General features: G+C 38.4%; 2 protein-coding genes across 2 annotated transcripts; one reads left to right on the forward strand and one right to left on the reverse strand.

Moving 5' to 3' along the window:
* The first annotated feature begins 2,636 nt into the window (after positions 1 to 2,636).
* Positions 2,637 to 5,514, forward strand: LOC110419757 (Calcium-dependent lipid-binding (CaLB domain) family protein). The gene is made up of 2 exons (XM_021432853.2): positions 2,637 to 3,043; positions 3,971 to 5,514. The coding sequence occupies exon 2, from the start codon at positions 3,992 to 3,994 to the stop codon at positions 5,276 to 5,278; it is 1,287 nt and encodes a 428-aa protein (XP_021288528.1). The 5' UTR covers positions 2,637 to 3,043; positions 3,971 to 3,991; the 3' UTR covers positions 5,279 to 5,514.
* A 215-nt stretch (positions 5,515 to 5,729) lies between these two features.
* Positions 5,730 to 12,174, reverse strand: LOC110419083 (tornado 1). The gene is made up of 4 exons (XM_021431965.1): positions 11,364 to 12,174; positions 8,987 to 11,268; positions 7,659 to 8,899; positions 5,730 to 7,294 (listed from the first exon to the last, which is right to left on the reverse strand). Exons 2-4 carry the CDS (start codon positions 10,494 to 10,496, stop codon positions 5,903 to 5,905), a joined length of 4,143 nt encoding a protein of 1,380 aa, XP_021287640.1. The 5' UTR covers positions 10,497 to 11,268; positions 11,364 to 12,174; the 3' UTR covers positions 5,730 to 5,902.
* Positions 12,175 to 12,204: the final 30 nt, after the last annotated feature.

Here is a 12,204-nt window from a genome sequence, read left to right on the forward strand (position 1 = left end):
CCAAACTTTTTTTGGGGGTCTAGAAATGCATGATTTTGACTGCAAACATGGCAAAAGCTGGAACTAAGTTTTCAGATTTGCCATTGAAGAAAGGGCATTGCATTGGCAGCAGCCTGTGGCTGTTGGGTGTTTGCAGCAGGGTTGCTTTCAAGTTCACATGGGGAAAGACTGAAACAGTATGGTCCTCACCAACAAGGGATAGACTTAAAAACCCTTTTCCATGATGAATTGCTCTATACAAATTCAAATACCAATTATGGTCATTAATGGGAGTGTGGGGGAGGAGGGTGTGTGAACCATGATGAATCAAGAAATAAACTAGAAATGCAATGGTTGATCATGCCCAAAGAATGCATTGAGAACTTGCAATCAATGCCTTAATTTTTCTCTATTTTTCCACAATCAGGATAGATAAGTAACGAAAACATTTCCCAATCAATTACCCTCTTTCCATTTATCATAATTTGGAGGTAACTTGTCATTATCAGAATAGAAATTTCCCATTGATTCCATTGTTAAAAACACAAAGTAAACAAAAGAATTTCATCTAGAACTATTAATTCCCGAGGAAAATACTGCTGCCTGACAATCATGCATGATTGTCGGATTTATCATATCAGAACTTTAGAATTTATTTACTTTGATCTCACTTCAATTTTTTGGTTTGGGATACTGCCAAATTCAGAGTAGGTATTGTCAAAACATTGAAAATTTGTTCTTTGAATTTAACATCTCTTGCTCTCTTTTGCATACTTGGAAGGATGCAAGCACAGGATGAACAACAAATCCAATGATAAGTGGCCAAAAATCCCAAACTGATCAATTCCCATTTCTTTTCCATGCTTGTAAATTTTCCCAAAATTGCAGCACAAGGTTATCCTGCAAGTTTGTCAAAATTTTAAGACAGAACATTCAATTGATAGTAGATGAAGAGGCTCATGTTATATTTATATATTTAAAATATTTCAATTGATATTGTTTCTTACTTGCAAGGTTTGTCATGAGATAACTTATCACGGAGGGAACAGCATCAGTAAATATATTACTTGCTCTAATATCATATTAAATTTTTAAAATAAATATTTAATTTAAAATTAAATAATAATAAATAAAGAGAATTATATTATGATCTTATTGATTTAACCTATAATAAGTACGACTGCGATAATTAAGTTAACAAAGCATGAGAAAACGTTAAAGGTACATTGAACTATTGGAATGTGACAAGGGGGCTGCTATGATACCTTTTAGCCTCCAACTTTGACATGCATAGATTTGTAGATCGGTTTAACTTTTTCTGCATTTTCACTTGTTACGCTTAAGAACATATTTCTCTAAACACTCTCGTGATTTCATTGAGATGTACGAACTTATCAATTGATACTCGAATGACTGAAGAAAGTAAGTGGAAATTGTCGAATTTTGTATTCTAATAGCCTTTTTGATGTACCCTTTTCTTTAAAACATGTTATGAATTTCTTAAGTGATTGATTTCGATGAAATAAATTTGAAGAAATTAAGTGAAAACGATAAATGTATACAATCAAGATATAATCAATCTCCACCTTAAAAAAAATTTGAGACAGGATAATAAATTTTTTTACTTCTTTGATGTACCATTTTCGTTAAATTGATTATGATTTTTTTACCTACATTGACATTAAGAACAAAAGATATTATAGATAAATAATCTGTATAGTTAAGCATAGATTGTGATATTCTAACCGACTTATGATCTTAATACGATCTAGTTAAGGTTAGACTTTTATAGTACAATAAAATTAAATGAAAATTCTGGAAATAGAGAGAAAACATACCAACATAGAAGCCAGTAAAATTCAGATAAATTTAGGGTGAATTGATTCTTGAAGAGCAAGGAGATGAAGTTGAAGAAATCCCAAAGATTGAACCGTTAGCAAAAGATGAAGAAAAAGGAAAAGCAAAAAGCACCCACAAGGAAAAGGGCGGCAGCAGGCAGGCAGGCAGGCAGGCAGCAGAGACAGAACATGACAAGCTGCACAGTTGAAACAGTAATCACATTAACATGAGCTTGGTGTCCCCACTTCCTGTATGAAATACCGCACAAATTTCCCTTCTCATTGGCCCTTCTGCCATTGCCCATTTCTCTTCCCTCACCGCGTGGGCCGGTGCTCACAGTCCTCCTACCAGGAAAAACAAAAAGAAAAGAAAAAACTATAACTATTACTTTAATAGATGGTCGAAATTTTCTTACAACCTCAAATTATCTCCAAATGGCTTATGTTTGGATGTTCAATATCCGGGGACATTCGAATATTTGATCTAATAATATATATAAAACTCGAGTAAAATTTAAGAATTTAATATATTTGAATATTTGGTTTAATAATAAGTTTATATGTTTTTTATCATGTAAAAAAAAGTTATAAAACTCGGGTAAAACACGAAATTTTATAAATGTTAAGTATAGAATATTTATTCGAAGAGAGAGAGGGAAAGAGATGAAGATGGTATTAATTTGCTTACTGTATAATTATAGTTACATAATTATGGAAGAACATATTTAATTATGATTGCTCTCTGACAGTGTACACAAATGGAGGGTAGTAAGCAGAAATAGTATATGTCTTTGTAATCATTAAGGAGTAGATAAGGAGGGAAAAAAAAGGGAACAAATATATCCAGAGCATACCGACCCAACAGCCCCAAAGACATACACTCACTCTCTCTCTCTCTCTCTCTCTCTATACTACAAGTTTCCACACACGCCCCTGAGAATCCTCTGTGTTGGGTTTTTCATTTTTTGTTGTAAGATTTTATTCTCTGTCTTGTTTTTTTTTTATTAGAACACAGTCTTAGTGCCGTGTACAACCAGTTCACTTGTTGGAAACCAAAAGAAAGAAAGGGAAAACAGGACCAAGAAAGATCAGAAAAACCAAAAAAGCACCTCGATTTTGGAACTGGGTTCTGTCCAGATCTCGGATTAGAGCTACAGATTCTAAAGAGAAAAATCAGTTCTTTTTTTTTTCTTTTGACTTTGAAGGCATAAAGCCAAAAGCCCAAGGTGAATATAATTCATATTTTTTCTTCTTGTTTTTGTTTTTATTGCTTTGAATTTGTTTAAGTTAAGAGCAAAGTTGGGAATTTTAATTGCTTTTTATTATATAATTGTTTTGCTTTTTCCCTGGTTTTACTCTTCCTTAGATTCCGGTTATTGTGAAGAAAAGTTGGTTGCTTTATTGGAATCTGGGCGTGTGACTGTTGATGGGTCTTTGCATTCTATTAAGTCTGAAGTCTCTCAGGGGGTTGTGAAAACTAGCTCACTTGAAAGTATCCATTTTTGAGGGAGGGAATTCTCTGTTTCTTTCAGTTCAAGCTGAGTTTTGGGGTTTGCTTTTAAGTTCCTGGTTTTGGCTATGTTCAGTTGGGGTTATGTCTTTGAAGCTGTTTAGTGAAGGTTCCAGCTTTTTTGGGTTGTTGGTTTCTTGGTTTTAAAATTGAAGAATTTTTTTGTTAAAAGCAAGGGCTAGAAAGGTTTTGGATTTGGGGTTTATCTTTCAGCTTTTGTCTTTGCTTCATGTTTTGGAGGTTGAGGGTCTTTGATTGGAAGTTGTTAGCTTAATAAAAATCGCATCTTTTGAGTCATTGACTACTAGATTTTGGGAAGGTTTTAGCTTTAGTAGTGGTTTTGCTTCTTTCAGCTTGGGGAAGGGATTAGGTTTGTGGCATGGGTTCTTAGCAACATAGAGGTTCATAATTTGACTTCAATTCAATTTTTCATGAACTAGGGCTTTGCTTGAAGATTTTGGGATTTAGGTTCTCATCGGGTTTTGGATTTGGAAATTGTTTCTTAGTGTCAGCTTTGAGTTCTATTTGGCTAAATTTGAAGCTTTCTGTTGTTGGAATTGGTTTGGGGGAGATTTAATTTTCTACCTTTTGATTTTTGGGTGACTTGATTTTTCAAGGAGGTATTTCTTGTGTGCTTTGCCAGGTTCATTTTCTTGGTGTTATCATGGATTCCCCCCAGTCAGTTGTGTCCCCATTCAAGAGCTCTGCCGTAGCTGAGCCTGAGAAGCAGAAATCCGACTTTTTCACTAGGAACTCCGGTGGCTTGTTGAATGGGTCTGATGTTAACAGAAGGGAAGCTGTTGTGTCCAACCAAGAGAACTTCATTGGTGTTCTTGAGGTTTATGTCCATCAGGCAAGAGACATCCAAAACATCTGCATTTACCAGAAGCAGGATGTCTATTCTAAGCTTTGCCTCACTAGTGATCCTGAAAGCACAGTTTCCACCAAAATCATCAATGGTGGTGGGAGGAATCCAGTGTTCAATGAAAATCTTCGCCTCAATGTTCGAACTGTTGATTCCTCTCTCAAGATCGAGATATTCATGATGAGTAGAGTGAGGAATTATCTTGAAGACCAGTTGTTGGGGTTTGCGTTGGTGCCGCTGTCTGAAGTACTCCTCAAGAATGGGAAATTAGAGAAAGAATTCTCTCTTTCTTCAACTGATCTGTTCCATTCACCTGCTGGTTTTGTCCAATTGTCTCTCGCATATGCTGGATCCTCTCCCGAAGTAATTGCTATTCCTGCAATGCCTATAGATTTGGTTGCTGATGCAACTGTGAAGGATTCAGAAACAAGTGAGTGCGAGCTAGAAAAGATCGAGTTCCCGGATCCGAAAATTGTGAACGAGAACCAGATGATGGTTTCTGAGTATTTTGGGATCTCATGTTCCAATTTGGACTCTGAAAGTTCCGAAAGTTTGGTCACCTCGGATGCTGAAAATCAACCTAGTTCGGACATGGGTGTTCATGTAGTGGAAAGCTTCTCAACTGCTGCTGTCAATTCCATCCAAGTTCCCAAGCTTGATTCTCCTCCAAGCAGTGTGTCAACTAATGGGGTATCATCTCCATCAGCTGCTGCAAGCTCTGAGTCCTCTGATGGTCCAGCTGCCTCTAAAACCTCTACTCAGGAACACATTTCTGCCCCAAAAGAGAAAACTGCAGATGTCGGAGATGGTGAGAGTGATTCTTCTGTGGCACAAAGTGATTCCTTTGCAAAACCTGTTGTTTCTGTCAATATTGAGCCCGAGCAGAAGGTGGTGCAGCAGGATATCGTGGACATGTACATGAAAAGCATGCAGCAATTTACTGAGTCATTGGCTAAGATGAAACTCCCTCTTGACATCGACAGTGGACCAACCAAATCAGAGAATTCAAGTACTACTGATCAGAAAATACAGGCATCGAAAAACGCCGGCTCTCGGGTGTTCTATGGAAGTAGGGCTTTTTTCTAAGCTCTTCTTCCTCTGTACTCAAAGGAAGACACACAGGTGACTTTAGATTTTAGGGTGGAGAGACTGGAGACTAATACTAATAGTGAGGTGTAATAATTTGTGTAATGTAATGTGTTGTTTTCCTTTGTATGTTGACATGTTCTAGCTGATGTGGGGGGAAAACCATGACTTGTACTGTTACTAGCTTTGTTTCTTTGCAGCCTGCTGTTAGTATATATGAACCGTTCCTTTTATAACATGTCTTCCTTCCTGCTGATTCCAACTTCCAATAATTGCAAATCACATTCCATCTATCAACAGTCATTTATGCATGTAATCATATTCTTTAACTTTTGGTCCCATCTTCACATGGTGATTTGAGGCAAAAAAGGGGCAGAGCATGCAAAAATTTCGCTTTTCCCCTGTTCTGCATAATTAGGTTAAAAGATTCCATTGGACTTTAATCCTAAAATTTACATTTTTATTCCATCATAAGATCAAAGTAACATTCAAAATTTAAGGAAGCTAACAAGTTTTGTCATTCCAAAATGCTGCAGTGGCTGTTGAGGTTGTTATTATAACTTAATCCATGGCAAACTAGATAGAAAATGAGAAACCATTTTATTACATGTACACCAGCAAATTCTAAATAGGTACTTCAATGATTTCATTTGCTCTGATGGTCATGTGCCTTCTGCAGATCCATGCAATATGGCCATCATCCCTATATCTCACCCTCCATAACCCAAATTTATCTGCAATATCCTTTCCGGTTGAGCACCTCCTGTCCCTTAAAAAGTCCACCACCCATTGTTGTGCTGATCTTAGGTCTTGCTGAATATCTCCGGTCCTGTTTCTGTTTCGGATTCCATTTATCCGTCCCATTGCTGCAGTTCCAGCAGCTCCAGCAGCAACTGCTCCTGCTGCTCCATACATTACAGAAGAATCAGCGAGATGGGCAACTTCCCTGCTTAAATCTGGTATCATGTTTCCCATCCCAGCTGCTAAATGTGCCCCAATTTTGAGAGCAAATGTTACCAGTTTCATGAACTTGGTCATGTACGGAGCTAAGCACTTTACAGCCCTGTTATCAATGTGCATTACTTCACAACCGACCTGATCTTCAACAACATGCATTTCTCTCCTGAATTCACATAACATGTGCAGCCGAAGAGCAGTCATGCCAGAAATAATGTTGGTTACCAATCTCCTTGAATAGTTTTCTGTTCTCACAAAATAGAACATGTTGGGTACTTTCCGACCTTCTACTTGAACATTGAAGTTCACAAGGTAGTTCACTTTGCGATGAAGCTCAATGAGAAGCCTGTGCTCATAATATCTCAGTCCCTGGATCTCCTGTTTCAAATCTCTTATTTCTTGTTCAATGATCTTTAATCTCTGCAATACTGTTTCCACCCCCTTGGCTATTCCACCGAAAGTTGGATCAACTTTGTCACTTTCAACAGCATTGGACAAAGAATTCTCTGCTTCATCTGGATTATTTTCTGGTGGAACTTGCAGTTCCACAGCAAGGTTGTACAGGTCATGATATCTTCGGTGTAACACTTCCCGGAAGTCATCATCTGATAGGAGGTCTCGGGCTAAATGAAACCCAGCTCTAAGAATCGATCTGCCCGAATCTGACACTGAATCCCAGGTGTGCTGATAATCGTACATGCTTTCAGCTGGAACTGAGAGTAGTGCTTGTTTAAGTTGTTGAAGAGGCACAAATTGGGATTTCCTGTACCTGGGAGGAATCAGGTTTTGCACACACTCAGGCCTCATAATATTTTCAATCAAAGTTACACCATGGCAGAGGCTTTGAATTGCTGGAACTATGAGCTGTTGGATAAGCCTGAGTGTTTCTGTCAGGTTCTTGGTGGAGCAAGCAAGGATGTCAACATAGTAACCCAACTGTCCTCCAAGCTCTATTCTGATATGGATACCATTGATAGTTATAGAAATGAGGTATTTCTCTAGGCTATAAGTAGCTCCATGCTGGTTCTTCAGTGCCATGATTCTATTATGAAGGTGCACCTGTATTTGCAAATAGTGAAATTTGGTGAGAAATTGAGACTAGGACACTTCTCCTGCAGAGATTATCATTCAAAAAACTCTTCTTTAATCAAATGTTCCCATGGTGCGTCTGTCCTATACTTTAATTATTATAGCTACAAAAGAATAATAAATCACTGCTAAATATATAATTTGAAGAATCCAAAGTGGATAAGTAAGCTGACAACTCTTATTTACATCATGATTGATAAAGTCTGTTTCTATGGTCTTTTTCAAACTAGAGTAATAAGACTACTAGATGTCGTAGCTTCAAAAGGAAAAGCTAATATGCAAAAGAGAACAGAAAGGGAAGGCTGAACGGGTCAAGGTGAGCTAAAACTCTTGCCTGTAAACGTGGAAAGAAGCCTGGTGTAAGAAACATATGGCTTGAATCATCACACTGAAGATGTCGCCCTGCATAAAGGCAATCAGAGGAGCTTAGTTGCCATTTCTGTGGTTTTCCTCTACCTTCTTCAAGAATTGAGGGAATCAATAGCAGAGAATTTGGATCAGATGGATCTTGTTCATAGCATAGTTCAAGCTTCATCATCATTTTTACAACGTCATTGGCCTCTAAGTTCTCAAACACCTTTGAACCCATTCCTGGAATCTGGCTCTGTAGACTTCCTCGTAAAATCTTCTCCAACTCTTTCCTGCTGATGAATCCATTCTCTGCTGAGCTTTGCCTTCTAACCTCTAATTTTATCAGTTGACTGAGTACTTCACCACAAAACCACTCACAGTCTAAAATTAGGAAGCCTAATTCATCAAAATATATCACCTCCCCAATATGATGAAGACAAGTAGCAACAGCTGTCCTCCTCCTTTCGATTTTCTCCTTATTATCATGTCGAGAGCGAATCCTCAGAGGTGGAACTTTAACTTGGCATAGCTCAGCAAACTCTTTCCACTTCATAGCTGGCTTGTTATAGTTCTCTGATCTCCAATCAGATAAAATTTGTATAAGATCATTGCAAAGCTGATAAACCCGAGGAACTCTCTGGAGAATAGTCTTGCTTGTTTTTCTAATGTGATGGGTGAGTTTGCTGACCGATGCAGATGATCTTGCATCAACAGTAAACACAGTTGGATAGAAATCAACATACCCATTGAACTTGTCTCTCAATTTTTGTATTGAATTCACCGTGGCCTGTAAGTTCTGTGATGTTTGATTGACTTTGTCATAATGTGTGAGGACTACTGCTACATTTGGTAGCATGCATTGCTGGACAGCTCTTTTCGAGTTGGAAACAATAAACCTGAGCCAATATTGAAGGTCCTCTCCAATCTCCATTGGAGTCTTTGGTTCCCTGTTGCTTGGTTTCCTGAATAAACTGGATATGATCAGGAAAAATGATGCACTCCCATGCCCCGGAAACATGAGATCATGAAGAGAATAGAACTCATGCTGACCGGCAAGATTCCATATTGATATCTTTGTGTCTTCATCTTTGAAAGTCTTTATCTTCATTCCAACTGTTCTAACAGCTTGTTCAACTGGATTTACGAGGGTCCTCACTTGTTCAATGTAGGGAAGCTTTGAAGAAGAGAAATTCTGTGATATTGAATTGCAAAGTGTTGTCTTTCCTGCAGAGAGCAACTAAAAGAAATAATTATCTTTGATCTCAGCATTTGAGTTCTAAAATTAGCAAGGTTCAGTGTAGTTAAATTCACCTGCATACTCTTGGCCGCAGAAGAATACCCTACAGCTCTTGGGCTCTGTCAGTGGCATGTCCTTGAGCAAATCATTTTCAGTTTCAGGTTCAGTCTTCCCATTCTGGCCCAATCTTTGGTAAATTGCATCTGCCTTCCCTGCATTATGCAGTGGTGTTCTAGCAAGATCAATATCTTCGATCCAAGGATTTATTTGTAGTGTCTCCATTATTGCTTGCAGCACCCTCTCCCCTCTAACCCCTTTGCAACCTTGTAAGGACAAGCGCCTCAAACTGGCATTCTTCTCTAAGCTATTGAAGATTCTGAAAAAATCATCTGGTCTCATACTTTGATCATCAACAATTGCTAGCCGAGTCAAAGTTTCATTGGTTGTTAACATCTGCAATATGGCTGCAAGTCCATCTCTTCCTATTTTTGTTCTATTTCCTCCGAATGTCACTGACCTTAGTGTTATGTTGGCTTGGCATTGCAAAGCAGAGAACCTGCTCAAAGGGCAGAGTAGATGCTCCACACCTACCCCACTGAACCAGTTTCCATCAAGATGCAGGCGTTCCAAATGCCTGTTCTTGAATAGTCCAGCTGCCACATACACAACTCCCTTGTCTTTAAGGCAAGTTTTCGACAAGGTTACCTCTTTCAGGCTTTGGTTCTGCTCCAAAACCCACCTGAACTCCTTAGCCCACCGGGATTTCAGACGTACTCCAGTCATGTCAAATGATGTAACAGTCGAATTCAAACCAAGAGCACAAGCAACCCTGCAAGCGCCTGAAACAGCGATCCTGTAAATTCTAAGTGTGCTACTCTCAGGTAGAAACTCAACCACCTTGGAACTTTTATCTCCACTTTCTCCACTCCATACATGGACTTCCATGGCTCTATTCCTTGCTAAAACAGCAGATATAAGAGGGGTTGCTGTGATCGAGCTTGAGTCAAAAATTGTCAAAAGCTTCAGCATTGAGTTTGCTTCAATCATCTTTGAGAGCTCCTCAGCACCTTTCGATCCAATTGAGTCTTCCCATATCTGTAACTCTTCCAAGCTATCATTCACCTTGAGAGTTGACGCAAGAAATGTGGCACCAACGGTCCCAATACGTGATTCAGAAAACAAAACCTCTTTGATAGCTCCATTTCTCTTCAAAATATCAGAAAACTCTGATAAACAATCTGCATTGAATCTGTTCCGCCGAAACACTAGTTGCTTGATGTTTAAGTTACTATCTAAAAGCTCTCCAAGATTTTGCATTTGTTGTAATTCCCATTCAACACAGTGAAACTCCAAATCCCTGAGAGACAGCAAGGTGTTTTTGGCTGGTCCTAGTACTATAAGAATGAGGGAGAAATATTCAAGGCAATCTGTGGAAATGTTTATGTTCATGGAACTTTCCGTTTCTTGATAACAGCCTGAAACAGGTTGAGAAAGGTAGAAGGAAATGCTGTGTAGGTTAAGGCTTTGAGTCTCCAATGCCTGCAGAAACCATTGGAGATCTCTGAACTTCTGGTTTGATGCCATTGCCAATGTCAAACACTGCGAACGAAAGATAGCAAAACTTGTTTTTCTTCAGAAAAATGTTAGATAAAGCACCATTATGTTGAACCTGGATTCATGATGTTGACATTCATGCTCATATGCTACAGTCTAATTTTGTATTTTTGATGCAATTTTTCTTCCATATTCTCTCCTTCATCCCAAAGTTATTCCTTACAGCAACATTGTTTCAAAGGTAAAGGTACCTTTTCACATTATTCTAATCCATGTTTTCACTCGATCCTGGTTCATTAATCAAGTAACTTTGCTTGGTTAAAGTTAAAGTTTTAAATAACATCGAAGGTAGTACTTCTTGCTGGTGTAAATGGAGGCCTACACCTTTTTGACCTTTTGGCTTTGTTCTAACTTTCTCTTTTTCTCTCTTTCTTTCTCATTGAGGAGAATGAAGAATTTAGAATCCTATAAAGCTAAGAAGAAAAAGGGCAGTTGAGTCTTGGACAAATTATCCTTTTTTTAAGGGATAAATTTGATTTTTGCCAGTAAAGACATGTTTGGACATTCTGTAAGAACCTTTTTCTTCTTAATTTGCAGGTCTAAAGATTAATTTACAGTTTTTTTTAGAAGACCAAACATACCCCACACTTTTGCATGGTGAACCACGCCTCCTTCCCTGGCAGCAACTTGTACAAATTCTAGGTAGTACTGCTTGCCTCGGGTGATGTGCAGTTGGCCAACATGTGATGTTTGCGGTGCAATCAGGGCCATTGAAGAAAATTTCTTCTAAGTTTTGGGACCCCTGTGAATGTCATATTCATGTGGAAAAATCAGGAACCATATTCCCAGTTTTCCCATCCATGATTACATCTTGAAGTTTCAGATTCAACAACTTACCATTTCCTTGCGATAATTGAATAGTTGATGTCAGTGCCAGCTCCATGGACGTGTGTTTTTGCATTGATTATTTCATGTTAGTTGATTCAACATCTGGTTTTGCCAACTACTGGGAGTGAAAGTTCATCGTCCGTTTCAAGTGAAGTCATTATTCCAGATCCATCATCCATGTTTGGTTATTCATGGGCACCTGAACTTTATCAACAAAAGTAGATGCACCAAGAAAAGAAACCAATGGGTGGGGGTGAAAAAGATGTGCTCTTTCTCATCATGAAAGGTTCTCATCTCCTCAGCCCCCAAAAACACCTGGACCCAATTCGCCATGGGCCTTTTGCCCCCACCGATAAGTTTGCAAGCTGCTGATGTTATCATTTCTGGCAACTTTTAAGTGGATAATGGAAACCCACAACAGTGATTTGGATAGTGGCAGCCTCCTAAAATCCACATAACAAAAAGCTTTTACCAAGACAAAATGCCATAAAAATTCAGAGAGAGAGGTAGAGAGAGGACCACTAACATGGTAGTATCTATTTTTGGGGGTGTGCCACTATAAAAGTAAAATTCAAAATGAAAGTGATTTGAAAACCCCAAGCAAAGACATTTCCAGTTTTTCCATGGGAAGTATGGATAAGAGCTCAGTGTGACCACACAGAATAGTCAGAGAGAACAAACAACTGCAAAAATTTTATCAGCAGATGATGGAAAAATACAACTAGAAAGACAATTAATGCAGCATTTGTAACATTCCAGACATGGCAAACAGTCCAAATTTTTCCATCATATCAGTACATCACAACCATAGGAATCAAGTCTCTCATAACCTAATAGCATGAAGATGATT

The sequence above is a fragment of the Theobroma umbraticum genome, unplaced genomic scaffold, assembly GCF_002168275.2.
Source record: "Theobroma umbraticum cultivar Fairchild unplaced genomic scaffold, ASM216827v3 scaffold_67.0, whole genome shotgun sequence".
Taxonomy (NCBI): Eukaryota; Viridiplantae; Streptophyta; class Magnoliopsida; order Malvales; family Malvaceae; genus Theobroma; species Theobroma umbraticum.